Raw genomic sequence first — 24134 nt, 5'->3', positions numbered from 1 at the left:
ATGGGATAAAAATTTTTTTTAAAGTATAGTTAACTGTCATTTTTTATCACCAATTTCAAAAAGGTACTTGAAAGATTTGTCATATATTTGTTGTCTAGAAAAAATTATCTAGTATTTTTTTGTAACGAAAAGTGATTTTTATATCTAAGAAAGTTAATTATAAAAGAATATTCTTAATGAATTTTTCAGAAATATATTTTACTCTTTTTTTTTTTGATTAACGAAAAATATATTAATACTATTATTTCATTTTAATCTAGATATACTATGTAAAAGTAATAACATTTATTTAAAAATGTTTTTAAGATGTGCTATAAAGTTTACTAAATAGATACAAGGAAGAGTTATACCAAAGATTATGAGGTAATATAACTAAAGATAATTTTAATATAATAGAAGAAAAAAAGTTAATTTTTTTTTTCTATAACTTCAAATTTTATTAATTTTTTGACGTCATATAGTTGTGTTAATATTAGTTAGAAATATGTGTACATATTTAATTTTTAAACTAGAAATTTAGTTCAAATTATAATGAAGATTTTTTTTAAAAGATAAATCGAGTAATAATAAAGTCCAGACATTTGATATGAATAAACAGTCAAAATTGAACACTCATTTTGATATTATGACCCGCCTTTTATTTATATATACTATCAATAATAATCTTCTGATATATAAAAGATGAAAATAATTGTCTTTTTAACAATATATTTTAACATCTGTTAACATCAATCAAAAATATTTATAGTACTTATTTTACTCCATATCACAACATCTTTTTTTTTTTATTATTTATTTAAATATGGCATTTACAAAAATATTAAATTCTAAATCAGGAACAAAAGATGTTGTTAATGAAGAAAATGATGAAGATGTTATTATATTTACTGCTAATGATTATAAGACAGAGTTTGATGCTAAAGCATATCTAAATTTTTATTATTCCAAGTAAGTATTTACTTCAAAAAATTTATAGATATTTTTTTTTATATAGAGAAGCTATGGAAACTGGTACAAGACTATCACTTTTTGCTTTGCCAATGTTTGCACATATAATTAAAAATTCAATTCCAGATTCAAATAAAAAGTGTACTTTAATTGATATTGGTGCAGGGCCAACCGTTTATTCAGCATTATGTTTTAGGGAAGTTGTTGAAAAAATATATCTTACAGATTATGTTGATCAAAGTTTAAATATTTTAAAAAGTTGGCAAAATAGAACTTTAGATTTTGATTGGAAATATGTTATCAAAATTATTAAAAGAACTGAAGGTGGTTTACCTTTAGTAGGAAAACAATTTGAAGATTTTGAAGAGAAAGCAAGAGAATGTGTTAAAAAAGGTGGAATATTTAAATCTGATGTTCATAGTGATGAAATATGTGATTGGGATGAATGTGGTATTGAAGAGAAAGAATTCGATATATTAGTTTCTGTTTTTTGTCTTGAATCAGCATGTTCAAATTATGATGAATATAAAAAATCCCTAAAAAGATTATCAAATATTATCAAACCCGGTGGAAAATTGATATTAGGATCTGTAGTAGAAGATGATACTTATAACAGCGGTGTAAACTCAAAAAGTGGTAAATCAACAATATTTACACTACTTCATTTAACAGAAAAATTTATTAAAGAATGTTTAGAAGAAGTTGGTATGAATATGAATACTTATAAAGAATATTTACTTGGTAATGAAGGTGTTTTATTTTTAATGGTTAGTAAAAAAATTTGAAGGGTTTATTTAGTTTTTTTTTTATAATATTATAAATATATATGTCATAAAAAAGAATAAAAATTTTTATTAATAGAAAAAAAATGTATATATATACTATTTAAAATTAATATTAATCGTATATAACTTCTAATATCAAAATAATATTATCTTTTCAATAGATATTTATAAATTTTTATAAAAAACAATATTTATGTTATATCATTTTTAATAAATAATATCTGTTTTATTTATTATTATTTATTTTTTAATAAGTAAATTTTTAAAATTCTTTTGGCTATTATTGTAAGGAGTATCTTTTCTAACAATTAAATCTTTTCCACTAATTTCTGTTGTAGGCATAGATATATATTCTCTACCACCATGCCGATTAATGACAAACAGTTGGCAAATATATATTGGAATTAACAAGATAACAATTAATAAAGAAACAAACCGATGAAACTCTAGCCATGTGTATGGATTTTTGACGAATGATACATATTTTGAAGTGTGTGTTTCATTGACATAAAAAGCAACACCAGTCACAATAATACATAAGCATTGTCCAATCTAAAAATAGAAAATGATAAAAAAAATTTCTTTTAAAATGTATTTTGAAAAAAAAAAATATTACCGTAAATGTGATACATAAAATGAGTAAAACTTCTTTTCTAAATTTTCTCCAAAGAATAAATGTTATTGTTAAAAGAATTGTTAAAATAATAAATATAGAAAAAGAAAGAATTAAAGCCCAGTCAAGCTTTTGATTACCATTTATAGTTTTAGTAATAATAAATATTAGCAAGCCGCATATAATTAAATTTACCAAACAACAAAGTCCAAATAATATCTGCAAAAATTTAATATACAATTACAATTTAATTAATTTTATATTTAAAAAAACTTACTGTATATATTTTTCCATACATTATTATTATTTTCTTTTCTAAAATATTAAAAAAATAAAAAAAAAATGTTTAAAAAATAAAAAATAATATTTCTCTATATATTTATTAAAATCAACAATCATGTGAGAATTTCAAAATAACCTTACCAGACAAACTAAAGTTAATATATATAAACTATCATTTTACCTCCCTAATCACCGCCCTTTTTCTTTTTTATTTTTTTTTTTTGTAGATATATGGTTGGTATAAAATAAAGAAACAAGCATATGACGCTTTATCATACATTTTGTTTACCAATAATACTCTCTTTAAGAATATATTTTTAAAATTAATTAAAACATATATATTAATTTTAAGAAATATTTTAAAAAACTAATTTATTTTTTAAAGTATATCATATAAAATACAAAGGAAATTAAATTAAAACGATTAAAAAAAAAAGTATTTAAATTTTTATTTTGTTTTTTTATTTTTTATTTTCTACTTGCAATTGGAAATATCAATTTTATCAACGGCTATCTTGGAATTTACCTCTGTCGTTTGAAGTATAGCACTATCAAGAAGATCATCATGATCAATAGTACTGTCATTTTTATAGAAAATTTTATGAAGAGTATGAGTTCCATATACACCATCACGATTTCCTTTGTACTATAAAAATATTTAATTATTAAATATGAAATTTTAAAGTTACCTTTATAGTGTCAACTGTACAATTACCTACAGTATAACTTTGATTAGAAAGAATTTCATTATCAATATTTTCAACATTTTCTTTATGTTGTTGTTCAATGTATTCATCCAATTGATTTAATGGAACTTCAACAGTTTTATAAATTTCTTTCTGTACAACTGTTTTGACATGTTGCCTTTTAGTTATCGTCATTATTTTATTACCATCTTCATCGTAATCCTCAGTAACAGTTTCTGGACCATCTTCAACTTCTTTCCATGTTGAGACATGAGTTGTTGGTACAAATTTATTAGTAGACTGATTTTCAGTAATCTCAACAACAGGAATTGTATTATTACAATTACTTGAATGTTTAGTAGTCCTTTCATCATTTAAAGAATCATTTACCTTTTCTACAGGTATAAATGGTAAATCATTTTTCTTTTCTAAAGGATATTCTTTTTCTTCATAACATGAAATATTATTAGGAATTTTTGATGGAGAATTAATATGGCGCTTGTCAACAATAACAGCATCATCTGAATCAGAAGAGGAAGTAGATGTTGAAGATTTTCTTGTTTTTTTCTTAGGAGTTGTTTCACTAATTGTATAACTTTTACCAGGACTATTTATAAATTCACTTGTATTAACTTCTGACAATGTTGATGCATCATTTAAATGTTGACTATCTTTTGATTGTACTTCATCACCATTATTATGAATTGAAGCATTAATTTTACTTTGAAATTGTGTCCTTCCTTTGTAACTAAAACGTTTAGAACCAAATTTGAAGAAACCTTTTTTATCGTCTTCAGCTTGAATAAGCCTGAAAAATGTATGATATTCCACACAACATTTCCATATTCTTTTAGCACTTTTATAATCATCTGTCTTACCATGCCAAAGAGCTTCTTTTTTTTCTTTCAATACACCTGGTTTAACTTTTACTTCAAAATTATTTCTTCTATATGCAACTTTTATAATATCTTGCCAAATAAAACGATGTTCCCTAACTTGATTTCTATAAATGTTAACTGATGAAGCAGAAACACCAACATGAGTTGGTTTGTCTTTTAATTCTTTTAATGGAAACATAACAACACCATATAAACTTAATTGTTTAGCTAATTCTAAATAACATCGTTCCATGTCTGATGGTGTTAATCCTTTTTGTTGTTGATGAGCTTCCTTAACTTTATCAACAAATTCTGATGTAATTGTATTAGGTAAAATGAGTGCTTTATCAATTTTTTCTCCATAATTAGGAGAATCAACAAAATCGCCATGTAATGATTGCATAACAAAACCAGCCAAAGAAGCTGCGAAAGGCATAGATAAAGGAATAGATCCTTTGTAGACATCTTCACGTATTTGTAAAAATAAAAGATATCTTGCAACATCATCATTTAACATATCTGGATCTGGAGGGAAAAATTTAACTTCAAATTTAAATTCCCATTCTCCTTTTACTTTTTTACTAATTTTCTTATCATTATATATCCAATATTTTATTCCATTATCAAGATAACTAAGAGCAAAGTAGTCTCTTTCAATTAAATTTAAACTTTTTGAAACTAAATCAAGTAAAACAATTCCTTCTGAATTTTTATGTAAAAAATATGTTGATTTTGTTCCATCAAGAAAATGAACTATAGCAGAATGAAGATCTTTCTCCTTGACACCTGGTTGAGTGTTAGAATGAAGTATTACTTCACCAGATGTATTATAAAATTCTTCACCTTGATTTGTTGAATTTTTCTCTTTCATCTATAAAGAAGACAATTATTTGACAAAAACACATTATTACATAATATTATTATATCAAAAAAATAATATATATATCTAAATATATTTACTACTATAATTGAAAAATGAAAGCTATTATAAATTTAACACAATGACAATGATAAAATTTATATGCGTAATGACATGCTGTGTAAAGTTTTTACTTTTCTCATAACAAAATTTGTTTAAAATATGAGAAGATAGATAGATATATGACTATCCCAATTATAAATTTTAAATAAACAATTATTTAAAATAGATAAATTAAAAAAAAAAAAAAAAAAATTTGATAAATAAATTAGATTAAAAATTTGGTATGACCTAAAAATACATTAAAGCTAGAAATGCACGCCACTACATGAAAATTATTTGGAAAAACGTATCTTGGATTGAATTAAAATTGTATTTTGGTAGTTATTAAAGTTTAAAAATTCTATAATTATTTTCAAATTATTTATCTAATAGATAGTAATAGTATTTATTGTATTAAGAGATACTTTATACTAGTATTTTTTTATTGCAATATAAATAGTAAAAGCATAAATAATAATTTATTGTTTATAGTAAAACATATTTCATGTTTATATTAATTGTTATATAATACAATGTTTTAATTAAAAAAAAAACAATAAATTCTACATTATTTTAATTAAAAATTAATTATTAAAAAAATAATTTTTTAATGATTCATTTTATAATGTTAACTCATAAACAACTTATCTATTTAAGATAAAAAGTTTTCTAAATGATAAGAAAATTATTATGATCCTAATTAAGAATTTAATTGAAAAATTCCAAGATATAAAAAAATAAATTCATTGACTAGGAAAAATTTAGAATACGAAAAATAGATTAAAGTATTAAAAAAAAAAATTTCTATAATACATAATATTTTTATAAATTCATTGAAAATAAAATATAAAAAATTAATTGAAAGAATATATATATTGCAATAGTGTATATATGTGGGTTATCATGAAAGTACATTAAGTTAAAGCCTAATGTTATATTATTTTTATTCTATTAACTTTATACTATTTAAAGCTACTCTATCCAAATAAAGATAAAACTTTACCCTGAATACTTAATATATATATTTTAGAATAGACATTTTATAAACATATTTATATAAAATGACAAAAAGACAAAGTATTTGTGTATCTATCTCAGAATTACCAAAACATTATAATACGCTTATTTTAAATAATATTGTTAATAGGAATATGAGAAGAAGTAAAATCGGTTTCTTAAAAGAAAATACAATTCGTAATCGTATGATTTTTTGTTTGTGATAAGATTACTTTAAATAATGTATAAAATTAATAAAATTGTAAATGATATTTTTATAATCATAAAGTATATTGTCAAATGTTTTATATAGATACTTAAAATAATAAATAATAATATTGTTTATCTATACTTAGATAAAAAAAAAATAGTTTTTATATTATGGTATAAGAAAATAATTGTGACATTAAAATAAAAAAATGTTTGACGAATGTTTTGAAATGTTAAAAAAATAATAGTGAGAATAATAAATGTATATGTTTACAGTTATAGGTAGTTTGGTATATTTAAAGTAATATAATTATTATTATAATTCTTTTTGTCAATGGCAATAATTATTAAATAGAAAAGTCATAATAAATTTATTATATAATTTTTATTTAAAATGTCACCAAAGACATTTTTTTTTATTTTAATAAATAAAATAATTTCTCCTTAATCATTCAAGTATGAGAAAAGAGGGAGAGAGGTCGTATCGATAAAATTTATGATTCATATCATCTAAGAAAAGTTTTTAAAATAAAGAGTAGATATACAAATTATACCATTTAACAGCGAGAGAGAATCTTTTTTTTAACAAAAAGATATAGTATCATCTTTTCTTATACAAACACAAAATATTTTAACCTGTCATTTCAATACTACTCTTTTGATAATGTAGTATTGTATCATATCCTTAAAAAAATACATATAAAATTTATTTTATATAAAAAAATGTATTTCATGATTTCATTAAAAATATTCATTATTTTTAAAAAAAAAACATATATGTACATTTTGTAGAAAACGACAAATTTTTTACTGTTGAATTTTAAAAACAAAACAAAAACATTTACCGTCTTAACATTTGTTTTCTCAAATTAAAAAAAATTATAAAAATAATTTATGATTTTTTGTTTAATTTTTATAGTATGATATTTATTTAATAAACAATTTTTTTTGAATGGAATATAAATTCTTGTCTAGGAATTTAATTATATAAAAAAAAAATTGAAAAACTATACTATTCAAACATCATTTTGTCTTGGTATTTTTTCTAATAGTAGTATATTAAATTGAAATGTTTATAGAAATTTTTATAAAATAAAATACTCTTGAAATTTAAAGAGCACAATGATTCTTTAAGATTGAATACCAGATTAATTTGAAGTAATATTCTTTGTTCTTTTTTGTCATTTTTAAAATTTTATTTATTTGATTGTGGATTAGGAAAAAAAAAATATGGATCTGATGAAAGTATAATTGTCATAAATGATGAGAAATATATTTAAAAATTAAAAAAAAAATTATTTTTAATATTCAAAGTTTCTTGAGATTTTTTCTGCATGTAAGAAGACATTTTCTTGTAAATACAGCAAAACGGCATTTAATATATTGGCAAAAATCACTTTTACAATAGATAGAAGTAATTACAAAAATTAAAATAATTACAAAAATATATTTAGAAAACATTGTTTTTCAAAATAATGATATTTGTAGATATTCTTACATTTATATATGCCAAAAATATCTGGATTTACATAATTTATAAAGTATCATAAAAACAAAAATATTACGTGTTTACATCATTTTTCAATTATCATCTACAAAAAGTTATTAAAACTACATATCTTGAAAGGAAAAATTTATGAACAATTGGAAACAAAGTACTCTTTTTTGTAAAAGTAGCAAAAGTATTATATTCTAAAGATGTCTAATATTAGAATTTCTAATGATAGTCCCTCAACAACAATTACTGAGACTTCAGAAACTAATTCAAGACCAGATTCTGGTGGTGAAACATTGATACTTAGATTATCAGGACAAGAAACAAATAATGGTGCAAGGTTTGTAACAATTATATTTTAATTAATTTGATTTCTAGAGTACACTGGTCCACAAATACTGTTGATAATGAGCATATGAATAAGAAGAAAAGTAAATGTTGCTGTATTTATAAAAAGCAACGTCGATGGGATGAAGATTCTTCTGGTTCTGATGAAGTATGTTTAAAAAGATAAAATTTTTAAGTTATTGTTAAATTTAGGAAATGGAAACTGAACATTGCCGTGGACATGTTGAAAAGAAATGTAACCATTAAGTAATCTTCAAAACAAGATTAACCATCTTAGTGTAAATACTTTGAAAACATTTGAGGTGGTAAGAATAACAATATTGGTCATGTGATTCTTATGTAGGAAGAAATAATAGAGTTTTTACCAATATTTTTTTATTTAATGAATACAATTTGTATGATGGATTTATTTTCATGTATAACACAATTTTTTATACTTTCAATCCCTATACTTTCTTCATTTGTGTGAAATCTTAATTGTCATTAGTAATTTATTTATCGTTATTTAGCATAGTTAATTTTACTTTTAATACTAATAAATATTTAAAAGTTTTCTATTTTAAAACTTTTTTGATATCATAGTATCAATTACAATTTTGAAATAATGTGAATTTGAATAAATTTGAAAGAAATTAATTTTATTTTAAAAAAGCATACGTAATAAAAATAAATATTATTACTAATATTTATACTAAAAATAATGTATCTTTACAACAAATTAATAATTTATTACAAAATGTAAAGTATTTATCATAATTTTTTTTTTATTTATAATATAAAATAAGCGATCCATGAACAGAATAAACATATAAATTGTTATAGTGTTATTTATATTTTTTGTAATATGATAAAAAAAAAGAAAAAAAACATAGAAGTATAAGAATCGTATCAAATAGTTTTCTTAACAATTAATAAAAAATTTTTAAAAAATAAAACGGTCATTTACATAAGATCAATTTGATTTTTTATACTTTTTTTTAATACTATATAAAATGAGAATGAACATTATTCCATATAATTTTTTTTTCTCGTATGGAAAAAAAATGGGTGCTTCTGAATGGATTGATAGAATTTCATATAGATGTATATTTTTTAATTTTAAAAACAATTATTAAATTTTAAATAAAATCAACTAATTAATTAATTAAAAAATTTTTATATAAATATTTATTATAGAGAAATTATGTTTAATGGTATTAAAAAGTCACCTAAAGAACTTGCTAATGAAAAAGAATTAGCCAGAAATGAATGTTTAAAATCTTTCTACCAATTTTTAAGTGTTGGTGTTCTTCTTGAATGTGGTAAGTTTATAAGTTTTAAGTAAATTAATTAAAACGTTTTTTTATAGCTGCATTTTTTGGAACAAAATTTGGATATGACTGCTTAATGAATTAAACACTCAATTAACATATATTATGTACCTAAATTTGTTTTTTGTTAGACTAAATTTTAAAATTAGAACTAGTTAAATAAACTTTTTTTATCTGTTTAAAAGATTTTCTTTTCTTACATATAGATGTAAGATTTATTCATAATATTTAATTATCAAATTTTTTTATCATGTTTCAAAAAACTACTTTTCTAAAAAATTAATCTACCGTTTTTCTCTTTTTTTTTATTACTACTAAGCAATTCATTTAAAAATAAAATAGCTTTATTAATTAATCTATAAAATTAAAAAAAATAAAAACAATATTACAATTACTTATTTCTATTTATTTTAAAATACATTTTTCCTTTTAAATATTGTTATGTTAAATAAATAAAACATATTCTAGACTATTTATCAGATGGTCCCACAGAGAAAAATAATGAAATTGGACATTGTTAGATTGATAAATAACGTTATATTTGTTTACTTTATAATTTTTTTAAACTGTGATACGAAAAAACTTAAAGCTTATTTTAAATAAATATTGATACATTTTAAATTAATTTCAAAATATGGTTGTTTTTTTTAATAAATTTTTATAAGCAATGTTTAAAATTTTAATTAAAACTTTAAATTCAATGTTAATTTTATTTTTGCTAAATATTCTATTTGTATATATTTTTTTCTAGAAATTTTCTTACAAAATGTAATATCGCTTTTCTCAGCTTTGTTTACTATACTTCAAGAAGAATACTACTCTATCTTTATCAATTCTAGTTATACGTAGTTCCAAATTATATTTCTCATGCCGAGATTATTCTATTCTATGTGGTAGCTTTGCCTTGTTGGAGTTTTTTTGTTAAATTTTTATATAATTATTTTTCAAATACCATAATACATTCATTTTTCTTAAAATTTTAATTTATTATACTTATTTATTTCGAGTTTTTTTTATACATTTTAAATAAAATTATTTATTCAAATAATATTTTATAGATGACTTCAAAATGGAAAGGAAGTCGTTTGGAAACTGAAATTAATAATTTACGTTCTGAATGTAATTGGGCAAAAATTAAAGAATTATTACCTAATTTAAAATCAAAAAATATCTCTACTGCAGAGGTTGAATATCTTCAGGCTGAGTGTGATTTAGAGATGTTTATTGAAAGCCTTCATAAACCTGGAGTCTTAATATATAATGAAATGTTAAAAATTATTGAAGGAACATGTCTAAGAGTTGTTAAAAAATTAAGTGAAAAAAATGAACAAAATACTAGGATGGAGGCATATCTTTTACTTGCAAAACTTCATTATTTTTGTGGTGAGAATTATCAAGCACTTCATGATATTGAAAGAAGTAGAATGGATGCTTTAACATCACAATTTGTCACATTAAGATCACTTAAAATGGTTGCTGAAGGTTATGCTATAAAAGGGCTTGCTATAGAATCTGAAGCATTAAAAGGTGGGGCAGAAAAATTAGATGAAGATACAAGGATAAAATGTTTTGAATGTATGAAGATGGCTGTTGAATTAGGAATCAGCTATGTATCTGAATTAGAAAAAAATATTAATCATACTAATAGACCAATTAATAATATAAAAGGTGATGTTATTGGTCATATTCTTGGATCAGTTTTACGTAAACTTCCAATTTTATCAATGAAAGGATCATCAGCAAATAAAATAATTAAATGGGATATTGAAGGTATTGAATGGTATAGAAAAATTTTAATAAAATTAGGAGATAAACAAATATGTTCTAAAGCAGTAGAAAAATTTTCAAAGTATCTTGCAGAAATTTTAGTTAAACATCGTTTTGAAAAAAACAATGAACATACTTCTAGAACTATGGGTGCTAAAAATCAAAGCTTAATATTTTATTCTGGATCAAATCATGGTTATTTTTGTCCTAATAATAACATCGAAGAAATATTATTACTACTTTTTATTGCTGAAGCATTAACATCAAAAGATATGATATGTAGTAAAGCTTCAGATGTTTCAAATACAATTGGAAAAAGTCGTGCTAATCTTAAAGTGATACAATCTTTTATGACTTTGGTATTATCATCTCTTGGACAATATGAATTACTTACAAATATTTTTAGACGTTCCATGACATATGCTGTTGATGATTATCAATTATGGAAATTTTTTATATATTCATTAATTGGATCAGGAGATTTAATTCATGCTACGAAAGTACTTAGAGAATTAATTTTAGATGTTTCAGAAACAAATTCAACAAATCTTAAAAATTTATCACAAGAATATATGTTTTTATCAAAATTAGAGTTAGATTCTTCACTTCAAGTAGATGCTTCTATTAATGCTGCATTAATGGCATTAAAAAAAACTCAAGGAACATGGATGGAAGGTCGGGCAACCCTTTTACATGCAATAGCTTATTCATCTAAACTTCAAACAACATTGTCATTTGACGAAAGAAAATTGGTATTGGCTAAAAGTATTGCATTATTTGAAGAAGCAATTAAACTTGATCCATTAGATGATATGGCATATTTTTTATCAGCTCTTAATTATTCAATTGCAAGAGATCTTGACATGGCACAAAAAAGATGTAACAAAGCAGTTGAATTGAATCCAGAAAATCCATGGAATTTAATGCTTTTAGCTTTAATATTAACTGCAAGAAAAAATTATGAAGCTGCTTCTATTTGTGTATTAGAAGCATTAGAAGAGTATCCATCACATTATGGTTTGATGGTATTAAGATTAAAAATTGAAATGAAATGTGGTAAAGTTTCTGAGGCTATTGAAACATCAAAGAATTTATTAAAATTTTGGAAGAATGCCCATAAACCATGTTTTAATTCTTATGGACCTTCCAATTTTTCTGGTGAGGAGAATGGAAATACAACTATAAGACCTACAAATTATTCTTTAACTGGGAAAACATCTGGAACTATTAACAAAACACCTTTACCTCGAGATAATGGATATTCATTTACACCATTAATAACAAATCCAATAACATTACTTTCAAATCAATCCCATGTTTCTATACCAAGAGTACCTTCATCTTCGGATGTTTTTGAAAAATCTTCTATTGTAACAAGTATTTTTGGTACAGCTCCAAGTGAATTTGGAGCTGTTGCATCAACAATAACAGAATCTGTTGGTGTCAAGTGTCCTTCTAATAGAAGTATAGATCTACTAACAACATGGCGTTTACAGGCAAATATTTGGGTTGAATTAGCAGAAATGTTTATAGAATATGGTAAGCTTTCAGAGGTATCTTCATGTATTGAAGAAGCATGTAATTTATTTCCAAATTCTCATCAATGTATATATTTAAAAGGAAAATTATTAGCAAAAAAAGCTGAAAGTATTGAAGATTATGAGATTAAACTAAAAATGAAAACAGAAGCAAAAAGTTGTTTCCTTGGAGCTTTAAGTATTTCACCTTCACATATACCAAGTTTAACAAATCTTTCAAAGTTATATGAAGAACAAGAAATGTATGAAATGGCAGAAAAATTATATAGAGATGCAATTACAATAGATCCAATGAATCATATATATTGGTATGAATTAGGAAAAATTTTATCTGAACAAGGAAGGCATATTCAAGCTTTAGAATGTTTTGAAACTAGTGGTGCTTTAGATAAAAGTACTCCTGTAATTCCATTTTCAGTTATTCCAAAAACTATACGTTGTGATATGTAAAAAAAAATTGTACTTTTTTTAATTGTAATATTAATTGTATAATATGAAAAATAATAAATATTAACTTATAAATTACTGATTTCTTTGCCGTATTGTCTATACTCTTCTTTGTATGTTGAAACATCTGGAACTTCAGAAATATTTAAAAAGAATTCTCCAAATTTCATTATTTTACTATTCTTTCCACAAACAACACCTAATTTTCCTTTGTATACTTGTACAATTCCATCAGCTAATCGACATATATCACCAATACGTACAAATTCTGCAAATTCATTCCATATTGTTAATTGACAAGATCCTGTCTTATCAGCTATTTTAACAACTACAAATATTCTTCTATTTGCTGCTGTTTGTATTTCCCCTTAAAAAAACAGTAAATAAGTTTTTTTACACATGAAATAAATTATTTTGTTAAAAAAAAACCTTTTTCAAGAACCATAAATTCTAAATTAACTGCTGGCATCTGTGGTACCAAACTGGCTATAGGGATAATTTTCATGGAATGTAAAGATGCAACTTTATTATCACCATTTACCATAATAAATAAACTTTAATTAGTTATTACTACACAAATTTCAAAGATTAAAAACTTTATTGTTTATTTAACTTTTTGGAATCACGTATATTCATACTATAGATATTTACATCTCTTTATCACTAGAAATGTTATAATTCAAATAGATGTCAAATATTAAAAGACATCCCACGTTTTCTTTTGTACTTTCTTAACATTTTGATAATAGATATTACACATTTTCTATCTAAGTAAAAATTTTTTTACACATTTTACCTTTATTGATAAATCTTGTTATCAATTTTTTTTTTAATCTCTTTTAAAATAATTTAATAAAAAAAAAATATTTTTATAATTAAATTAATTATATGAAATTAGATTTATTTGATAAAAATTTTAATGTGATTTTATTCTTATTTTTTTATATTAAATATACATACTTTGTATCAATATATACATAGAAACAACAAAATATAGTGCGCATACTTGGTGATAAAACTTAATGACAAGAGTATTGAATATATTATTTTTATTGCATCGGAAGACAGCCGGGTGGTGGAAATACCAAAGGCTATAAATATATATATATATATATATATATATATATATAAATTACATTTATGTTTAAAAATAAACATTTACATATAAATATTATTTATACTCACTACTAGTCATAGGGTGCAAATTTTTTTTTATAGTTGTTTATATTTGAAATATTAAAAGTTTTAAATGAAAGATAATTTTTTTATCATTTTAAAATATTTATTGATTAGTTGCGTTTTCCTACTATTCTTTAAATAATAATAATTAGATGCATTTTTATAATCATTTTATATATATATTTTTTTGTGTGGAATTTTTAAGAAGATATATATTTATAGATTTTCCTTTTTTTTTTTTGTTGTTATAATTAAAATATGGAAATTTCAACTATAGAAAATGTAAATAGTTTGAATAATAATAACAATATAAATAATAATAATACTAACATTGATGAAATATTTCTTGAATCTCCTCCTATAATACATGAATTGCATAATTTACACGAAGATAGTGGTATTGTAAATGATGATGTAAATAATCAAGTGATATGGAGTGTTTGTTCTTCACAATCCATGACAGCAGATCTTCAAATAATGGAATTTGAAGATACATTAAATGAAGTATATAGAGAAAAATGTGAGGTAAATGATGGAGATTTAAATATAGAAGATTTTGAAGATTTAATTGATGATAATAGTGATAGAAAAATGATTTTTTGCCCTTCTGAACATTTTGAAATGCTTGATGAGACAGCGTACGTAGAATTAATTATTATTTTAATTAATTTATTTTTAGTATAAAACTTTTACAAAATCCTCCACCATTAACTAAAGAATGGCAATTTAGATCACCAGCTTTACCATTACAAACACGATCAACACCTAAATATACATTAGTATTGGATCTTGATGAAACATTAGTCCATTGTAGTCTTATTCCACTTTCTGAAGCGGCTTTGACATTTTCAATTGAAATTGATGGTTTAACATATAAAGTTTATGTACGTATTCGTCCATATTTTAAAGAATTCCTTGAACGCCTATCCCAAACATTTGAAATAATTTTATTTACAGCTAGTAAAAAAATATATGCTGATGCATTATGTGATATATTAGATCCAGAAAAAAAATACATTCGTCATCGATTATTTAGAGAACATTGTGTGTATGCTGAAAATGTATATATTAAAGATCTTAATATTCTTGGAAGAGATTTATCAAGAACTGTCATTGTTGATAATTCACTTTTATCATTTGCTTATCAAATTGATAATGGTATTCCTATTAAAAGTTGGTATGAACAAAAAAATGATTGTGAACTCTTGAATCTAATACCATTTTTAGAAGAAATCATTCAACGTGATGCTGATGTTAGGCCAATGATAAGAGAAAAATTTAGAATTCATGACTACCTCAATAATTAACGGTGAAATGAGTATATTTGAATATATTAGTGTAAAAAAAAAAAATTATGAATTATATTTCTATTGATCCTCAAAATTTATTCCATTAACAAAGATGTATATAGAATTATTATTATGAAATAATTAATTATATATAATATATATATATATATAATTTTTATAAAATAAAAACAAATAAATAAAAAATTTATATTAATGACATGATTTATATTTAATTTAAAATCATTGATATAATAATGTTGTATCATCATCTCAAGTTACAAATATTATTATATATTATCCAGAAAAGTGATCTCTCTTTTTAAATTGAAATGATGAGATAAACACTCCACCCTAAAAAAATTTTTTTTTTTTTTATAAAACGATTGAAATAAATTTGTTTTAATAATAACTAACTACCACATTTGCCATATAAACAAAAGTCAATCCAGGATTCATTAATACCATTATATTGTTTATAACAAAAGTGAGTAAAAATTAATATTGTTTATATTAAATGCTTATCTTTCTTTCCTAAATTACTGTAAACTATAGTGTATGTCTCTCTTCTTCTTTTATGTCCTCAACTTTAAATAATAATCATATATATATATATATTATAGAATTATAAACCATATCAAGTCTTTTAGGACAAAGTTTATTTTTCACAATTACTAATCCAAATTAGTTATATACTAAATTTTTAAAATACTTAAATTTTTAACATTTTTAAAAATGCTTCAAAACAGGTATGTTTTCATTTTTTTTTTTGTATCAAAAAATTTAAATAATTTATATTTATTAAACTAAAATTTTTTAAAAAATTTATATTATGATAAATATAAACTGTATATATTTATATAAATATTTTAAGAAATGTTGTTTATAAAAAGAAAAACATAAATATTTATTAAAAATTTCTAGTTTATTCTTTAATAATTTATAAATATATATTTATTAATTTATAGTTCTTCAAATGGACATCTTCATGGTTACAGTACTTTCAATACTTCACATTATTCATCTTTAATAACTGATAAAAATGATAATGAAAGAACTTCATTAGATGAAGATTTATCAAATTCTTCACAAAATTCTAAGGATGATATTTCTTCTTCTATTAAAAATAATAAGACACATTCTTCTATCAAAATTCGTAGAGGAAAAAAACCAGAAAAACCTGCTATTAGTTATATTGCTTTAATATCACTTGCCATCAAAGCACAACCATCAAGAAAAGCTACATTAGCTGAAATTTATAAATATCTTCAAGGTAATTATGAATTTTTTAGAGGTGAATATAATGGTTGGAAAAATAGTATAAGACATAATTTATCATTAAATGAATGTTTTATTAAACTTCCAAAAACTGATGGTGAAAAAATTGGTAAAGGTCACCAATGGACAATTGATGATTCTGTTGATTTTTGTTATGAAGCTGGAATATATCGTAGAAGACCAAGACATACAACTCCACGTACTGTACAATCTAATGAAAATTGTGATGAAAGTAATCCAGAAGTTACCATTAATACTCAACAAGATAATTCTCATTTAAATTCATTAAATATATCAAGATCAGAAGAGTCATCATTACTAATACCAACACATACAATAAAGGATAATTTTTCATTGGTAAGTAAATGTTTAATTTAAAGTACAAAGGCATTATTAATCAAAGTTACAATTTTTGCTATCTTATTATTGTTCTTATTCTTAAAACAACCACTTAACATTTTTAATAGTTAAAATTTAAAGACAGAAAGATTAAATAATAACCATTAAATAGACATATCATTTGACACTTACTTAAAAAAAATATAAATGAGTACTTGTAAAGTGATTGTATATATACAATACTTAAACTTCTAATCTTTCACCAGAAGTATTTTTTTTTAAAGATAGTTAAACTTTGTATAACAGGACAATCCTATATAATACTTCTATAACAGAGTATAATTATTACGTCAATCATTTCATTTTAACCTCATATCAAATAACTTTTTATATATCATTTAAATTAATTATTTTTTATTTTAGAATCAGGAAGATGGATGTAACTATGAATTTCCTGATAATGACATAACAACATCACAATTATACAATAATGTTGATCAACATAATACTGTTGCATCAACATATCCTCAATCGTTTTCTACTTGGCAACAACCAACAGCACCATTATGGCAAGATTCACCATTTTATCCACAATCAAGTGTCCCATATACTTCACAAAATTGGATTCAAAATTATCCATCAAATTATGATGTTTTTAGTAATAATACAACAAATATTTTTAATACTCCAGGTCATACACCATATACAACTCCAACTTATCCTACACCAACATACCCATCATCATACTCAACTTTATCATACTCATCATCATCTCTTTTTAATATATATCAAAGAAATGATCAACAACAATCTATTAATTATCAACATCCATTAGAAGATATATCACCAATTAATGAAAAAAATATTGATAAACATTTTTCTATACAAGAAACACCATCAACATCATCATATTTAATAGATGGTGGAATTAATTATGAAAATTCTCTTCAATATACACCTAATGTTGGAGATTCATTAAATCAACCACCATCAACATCCATTTCTTCTACTCTTGACTCAACAATAACAAATTTTTCACAATCTGTTATTATTGAAAATTAAAATAAATTAAATGACGGTCCAAAAAAAAAAATAAAAAAAATATGATTTAAAAAATTTTAAAATGACACATTATATTGCCTTTAAATATAAATTTTTACATTATTTTTGATACTCTTTATAAATGTATTAAATATATAATCTTTATAGAATCATATATATACAATAAAAATACAATTTATCCTCCAGAAACCTGTTATCATTTATAACAATTAAGTACCATAAATTAACCTGAAAAATAATCAAGTTTAATTATATTATAAAAATAATATAATCAAATCTAATAAAATATCTTTTAATTTATATTTTTACCTATTAATTATATATATATACTTTTAATATTAAAAAGAATCTTTATTATAAATTAATATTTTTTGTAACTATTCTTTTTAATGAAAATAAACAAAAATACTAGAAATTGTTTTTTTTTATAACATTTAATTTATTTTTTTTTTTACAAAATTTCATTTATGAAAAGCAAGATGAAACAATTTGTACAAAAATTTTTTAAAATGATTACATTTATAAATGAAACCTATAAAAAAAGTTATTTTGTCATAATAAATATTTAAAAAAAAAAGTCAATATTATATTGCAGCAGTAGTTAATAGTGATATTGTATAGATAAATTTATACAATTTCCCTTTTTAGTCTTCCCATGTTAATGTATGGCGTTCCTTGACACGGAGTTGACAATTTCTTTTACCATACCAATTGACATAGGCAAATTCTGAATTAGAGACAATTGAATTGAAACGTCCACCAAATTTAGATCCTGCATCAGCTTCTATCTTTCTTGCTGCCTCTAAATTATCTCCATAAGCATTTACTGCTGCTTCAACAATAGCACGAAGTTCTGGATCTTCACAATTACCATCACCTGAGGTATTTGTTTCCTCACCATAATCTACAGTACCTATTTGTGATGGAGTAATTGAATTTTCTGAAGCATGTTCATATCCACTTTTCCCTTTAGAACTTTCTTCACCATATCCACTTTTTGATGGAGCAGCTGTTGAAGGAAGTTGTTCACCATATGAAGATGATTCACTTACAGATACAGAAGGTGATGATGTAGCAGATTCTTTTCCATATCCTCCTTCAGTTACAACAGCACTTGCACTAGTTACAACTTCACCACCATATCCTCCACCAACAGTTGTTTGAGAACCTCCATATGATGGAGCTTGTGTTGCTTGACTACCACCATATGATGATGGAACTTCAACTGGAGTAATAATTTCTTCTTTACCATATTCAGTACTAACAATAACAGATGCTGGTTGTGTTACAGTTTCACCACTATATCCTGGAGTTTGTGTACTTTCATATCCTGGTTCTTGAACAGCTTCTGGTTGTTGTGGTGCTGGTTCTACAGGTGTTGGTCCAACAGGTCCTGGTCCAACTGGTCCAGGTCCTACAGGTTGTGGTGCTATTGGACCAGGTTCAATTGGTCCTGGTCCTACAGGTTGTGGTGCTATTGGTCCAGGACCTTGTTGATAACTTCCTCCTGATGGAATTTTTTGTTGAACATATGTTGAAGCTGCTCCACTATCAATACTTGAAGCATAACCACCTCCACCAACATTACTTGCATATCCACCTTGAACTGGTCCTTGATATTGTGTTGGTTCTTGAACACCAAATGGTCTTGGATATGAAGGTTGAACATATCCAGATGGTGCACCATATCCTTGTGATGGAAGTGGTGGTGCTGCTGCATATGATGATTGTTGAATTGGTGGTGCAGCATAACTATAAATATTATTATAAAAAAAAATATATTTTTAATAATAAAATAAACATACCTTGTTGTTTGACATCTTGGTACACTAGGTGCACATGTAGTAGATGTTGGTGGACAACATGCATTACTTCCACCTAAACCACCAAAACATGCATTACCAGATTGAGCAAGTAATGCTAAAATAGCAGTAGAAACAAAAAATTTAACCATATTTAATATATATTATTACTATATTAATAAGGATAACTCAATTCTTATAGAAGCAAGTAATAGGATGGTTAAATGAATGTTTCAAAGATATTAAATAGGCAATCTTTTGATTGAGCCGGTTACAGAATTTAGAAGATATTCATAATTTTAAGAACCTCCTCCTTTTCTTTTATATTTTATTTATATCTATTACATTATCCTGAAGGGGCATCTTTAACAACATTCATATACATATATATAAAAACATAAATATATATATAATATATATTAAAGGAGAGTGAAAAGTAAAAATTAAAGTTCTATTCACAAATACTTTTTATCTAGTTAAATAATAGATAAATTGTATTAAAGTATTAAAATGCAACATAAAAAGATATTTATTAGTGAATACATAAAAGAAATAAATAAGAAAAAAAAATATTATTAAACTTAGGAAGGAAATATTTTGATTATTGATAGCGGATATTGAGATATATCTATATAAATCAAGATCATATTCAAGTTTTGAAAGATAAAAATATTCAGGAAGAGTTTATAAACTTGTTTTTAACTTGAAGCATAACATAGCTTTTACTCAAATTATACTTTTTTTTTTGTTAATTCTTTTTATTTTATTGATATATAAAGTTAAAAAGATATAATGTATTTGTTAAAAATAAGGATATATCATTTTACTTTAAACATTATAATAATCAAAAATTTCCTGCAGGTAATGTTACTTAAAATGCATTAATTATTTATAATTAAATTCATTCTTCTTTTATTTAAAATAACCTTGAATTTTAATTTAAAGCATCCGGAATACTGAAAAAGGAAAACTTTTGAATTGTCATTAACCAATTATGATATTTTGAAATATTTATTATAGTACTTTAAATATTAAATTATTTTAAAAAATTTAAAATAAAAAAAAAAATTATTAAGAGAATATTTAAAAATTTATATTAAATATATATTAAAAAAAAATAAATATTTTATATTATAAATTTATTGTTTAAACAAGAGTTATTACTTATATTGACCTTTTTAATATCCGTGAATTTTATTACTATTTTTAATAATAATAAAAGTAAGAAAAAAAATATGTTATATACACTTGTTATTACTTTCACTATATTCTGAATACTATTTATTAAAATTTTTTTTTACAGCATTTTTCTCTTTTGACACTATCTTCAATCAGTAATTGTATAAAAATGTATTGTATAAAATTTTAATATATATCTATTAGAATTGTCGGCATTTTGTTAACTAAAATAAAAAAAAAAAAGAACAGGTATTAGTACATCAACCAATCACTTTCTATTTGATCTTGAAAGGTAAACTTATTTAATTGTAAAGAATTTAATTTCTAGTTTCTAAAATATAACTTAAAAAAGTTGTTTCCATATTTTATAAATTTATTGTACCAATAATATATAAATAAATAGATAGATAGATATATATTTTTGTCATTTATAATAAATAAAATAAAAAAAAATATATATATATGTTTGTAATAAAAATTCTAGCTTTGGTAACCTAGCTTTATGAGTTCCAAAAATGCTCATTACGGCTAAATCACCAAAGGTAGACCTTTTATTAATATACATATATTATAAAAATATGAATAAAAACCTTTTATACAATCATCTGACATCTGGATATTGATAATAAATAAAAGTATATTATATATAATATTTACCAAAAAAAATTTTTTTCTATAAATTATGATTGGTATATATAAAAGTTATTTTGATATCATCAATTAAATTTTTTAAAAAAAAAAGTATATCATCATTATCAAAATAATAAAAGTCAATTTTATTAAACTAAACAATGAAAATAAATGTGATACATTTATAATATAATAAATAAAAATAATGTCAAAAGTTATAAAATATCATTTAGTTATATATATATATATTTTTTTTTTCTATTAGAAATAAATATACATTTATCTTATTTTAAATTATCATTTAAAGATATATATTTAAAAAAATTTAAAAAAAAGTTCTCTATAGTACATTTATTATTTTAAAAAAAGTTATTTACTTTTTCTCTTGAAGAAACATAGGTAATAATGATAAGAAAAAAAAAAAAAATTTTTAAGAATATATAATTAGTACATAGTTAAAAATGTTAAGCTTAAGATGTAAAATTTAATATTCTATAATAAAAATATATTATTAACATATCTTTCTTTCTCTCTTTTCTTTATTTTGTTTTAAAAAATTTTGTTAAACTTACTGACAAATAAATATAGACATTTTTTTTATATAAATAATTATCTTAATATATTTAATAGAAAACTTTTTAATATTAATATTAAAAATTTTAATAAAATATCTATTTATAAATTCATTGATCAAAATAATATATACATATATATATTATTATATAATTTATATATAATAAATTGTTAAATTTATAAAAATAAGAAAATTAATCAAAAAGTGAATTATTTTTTGATGATAATGATAGGTAAAATGTAAATAATATTTTTAAATGTCACAGTATCTTATATTTATCATGTATTTAAATTAACATTTAACTATAAAATTTATTTAAAAAAACAACTATATTTCAGATGATATATAGACATATATATATATATGTATATACAAAAACTTTAATTTTTAAATAGTTAATTTTAAATAAAAGATAATTTTTTTGGTAAATTAATTTATTGTTTTTTATTTAAACATATAATGTCTTAACTGAGATTAAAAAAAATAAAAAGTAAAATTTTCTATAATAACAAATAGTTAATTATATTATAATACTTTTAACAAATTAAAAATATCATTTTATTTTTCAAAATAATTATTATGTTAAGTATATTAAAAATAATATATAAATTATACATATATAAAATAAGAAATTAGAAACAATTTAAAATTCCAACCTCTTAAAGACCTAGTTATTTTAGTATAATATACCATTTAATAATATCCAAACTTTTTGATATTATTAGAAAAAAAAAAAAAAATGTAGGGCAATTACAAATATTAATGTTTAGAAGAAGAAAGTATAAAAAATTTTCAAGAATGACATTTATACTTACTTTTCTTTTTTCTTTATAATCATTTTCAAAATATATAATGACATTTAATAAAAAGAAGGCGGAATGATAATTGTTTAAAGTGGCATACATCCTTTTTATTATTAATTAGTTCATATTAGTTACCTAATTAAAAAGACTATATTCTCAAGTTACGATTTACCTTCATTGAAAGATTATAAAATAAATCTTGATATCTCAGAAATTTTTATCCTACATATTTGTATATATATTAGAACTATTATTAAAAAAGTTAGATAAATTGATAGATAGATATTATCTTATGATTGATATAAGATATTAATTATTCAAGCTTAACTGTTCTTTTTATTATGAAGATAAAAAGAAATCATTTGACCTATTACAAATAACTTTAACATTCAAGGTTAATACTTTTTTTCTCTAATTAATAAAAAAAAATTAATATTTAATATTATATAAAAAATTTTTTTTTAAATATTTATTATATTTTAATATATATATATGTATATGTATATTTATTATTAATAATAATATATTAATTAAAATAGACTTTTAATTATCAGGATACTCTTAAATTATAACTTATTCACATATTAATATATATATTATAAAACTTCCGATCAGTTAAAAATTTGAAAAGTATTAAAAGGAAGTAAACAAAATAAGATTTGATAATTGATAGAAGGCCTTGAAACAAAAAATTTATTATCTGATTAATTTCCATAAAAACCAAAATATATATATAAT

At 22.1% G+C, this 24134-nt stretch overlaps 10 protein-coding genes across 10 annotated transcripts; 6 read left to right on the top strand and 4 right to left on the bottom strand.

Annotated features, from left to right (window-relative positions):
• Positions 1-802: 802 nt before the first annotated feature.
• On the top strand, positions 803-1733 carry SRAE_1000286300 (Methyltransferase, NNMT/PNMT/TEMT family and Putative NNMT/PNMT/TEMT methyltransferase, nematoda family-containing protein; the record flags this gene model as incomplete). Its single annotated transcript, XM_024649989.1, has 2 exons — positions 803-948; positions 995-1733. The coding sequence occupies 2 exons, from the start codon at positions 803-805 to the stop codon at positions 1731-1733; spliced, it is 885 nt and encodes a 294-aa protein (XP_024503811.1).
• Positions 1734-1973: 240 nt separating this feature from the next.
• On the bottom strand, positions 1974-2644 carry SRAE_1000286200 (Hypothetical protein; the record flags this gene model as incomplete). The annotated part of the gene is made up of 3 exons (XM_024649988.1): positions 1974-2285; positions 2350-2565; positions 2624-2644. 3 exons carry the CDS (start codon positions 2642-2644, stop codon positions 1974-1976), a joined length of 549 nt encoding a protein of 182 aa, XP_024503810.1.
• Positions 2645-2649: 5 nt separating this feature from the next.
• SRAE_1000286100 (FERM domain and Pleckstrin homology-like domain and FERM/acyl-CoA-binding protein, 3-helical bundle domain and FERM, N-terminal domain and FERM, C-terminal PH-like domain and FERM central domain and Band 4.1 domain and Band 4.1 family-containing protein) lies at positions 2650-5063 on the bottom strand (the record flags this gene model as incomplete). Its single annotated transcript, XM_024649987.1, has 3 exons — positions 2650-2661; positions 3155-3274; positions 3318-5063. The coding sequence occupies 3 exons, from the start codon at positions 5061-5063 to the stop codon at positions 2650-2652; spliced, it is 1878 nt and encodes a 625-aa protein (XP_024503809.1).
• A 2994-nt stretch (positions 5064-8057) lies between these two features.
• On the top strand, positions 8058-8448 carry SRAE_1000286000 (Protein phosphatase 1 regulatory subunit 11; the record flags this gene model as incomplete). Its single annotated transcript, XM_024649986.1, has 3 exons — positions 8058-8194; positions 8233-8350; positions 8395-8448. The coding sequence occupies 3 exons, from the start codon at positions 8058-8060 to the stop codon at positions 8446-8448; spliced, it is 309 nt and encodes a 102-aa protein (XP_024503808.1).
• A 454-nt stretch (positions 8449-8902) lies between these two features.
• On the top strand, positions 8903-9597 carry SRAE_1000285900 (Hypothetical protein; the record flags this gene model as incomplete). The annotated part of the gene is made up of 3 exons (XM_024649984.1): positions 8903-8940; positions 9379-9503; positions 9551-9597. The coding sequence occupies 3 exons, from the start codon at positions 8903-8905 to the stop codon at positions 9595-9597; spliced, it is 210 nt and encodes a 69-aa protein (XP_024503807.1).
• Positions 9598-10570: 973 nt separating this feature from the next.
• Positions 10571-13267, top strand: SRAE_1000285800 (Lethal (2) k14710; the record flags this gene model as incomplete). The annotated part of the gene is made up of 1 exon (XM_024649983.1): positions 10571-13267. One exon carries the CDS (start codon positions 10571-10573, stop codon positions 13265-13267), a length of 2697 nt encoding a protein of 898 aa, XP_024503806.1.
• Positions 13268-13332: 65 nt separating this feature from the next.
• Positions 13333-13808, bottom strand: SRAE_1000285700 (SOSS complex subunit B homolog; the record flags this gene model as incomplete). The annotated part of the gene is made up of 2 exons (XM_024649982.1): positions 13333-13631; positions 13694-13808. The coding sequence occupies 2 exons, from the start codon at positions 13806-13808 to the stop codon at positions 13333-13335; spliced, it is 414 nt and encodes a 137-aa protein (XP_024503805.1).
• Positions 13809-14701: 893 nt separating this feature from the next.
• Positions 14702-15750, top strand: SRAE_1000285600 (CTD small phosphatase-like protein 2; the record flags this gene model as incomplete). Its single annotated transcript, XM_024649981.1, has 2 exons — positions 14702-15081; positions 15123-15750. 2 exons carry the CDS (start codon positions 14702-14704, stop codon positions 15748-15750), a joined length of 1008 nt encoding a protein of 335 aa, XP_024503804.1.
• Positions 15751-16464: 714 nt separating this feature from the next.
• Positions 16465-18408, top strand: SRAE_1000285500 (Forkhead box protein biniou; the record flags this gene model as incomplete). The annotated part of the gene is made up of 3 exons (XM_024649980.1): positions 16465-16478; positions 16698-17364; positions 17770-18408. The coding sequence occupies 3 exons, from the start codon at positions 16465-16467 to the stop codon at positions 18406-18408; spliced, it is 1320 nt and encodes a 439-aa protein (XP_024503803.1).
• Positions 18409-19052: 644 nt separating this feature from the next.
• On the bottom strand, positions 19053-20362 carry SRAE_1000285400 (Ground-like domain-containing protein; the record flags this gene model as incomplete). Its single annotated transcript, XM_024649979.1, has 2 exons — positions 19053-20160; positions 20214-20362. 2 exons carry the CDS (start codon positions 20360-20362, stop codon positions 19053-19055), a joined length of 1257 nt encoding a protein of 418 aa, XP_024503802.1.
• Positions 20363-24134: the final 3772 nt, after the last annotated feature.

This window comes from Strongyloides ratti (genome assembly GCF_001040885.1).
Source record: "Strongyloides ratti genome assembly S_ratti_ED321, chromosome : 1".
Classification (NCBI taxonomy): domain Eukaryota; kingdom Metazoa; phylum Nematoda; class Chromadorea; order Rhabditida; family Strongyloididae; genus Strongyloides; species Strongyloides ratti.
The sequence above is the reverse complement of the archived record's forward strand: the minus strand, read 5'-3'. Positions and strand labels throughout refer to the sequence as shown.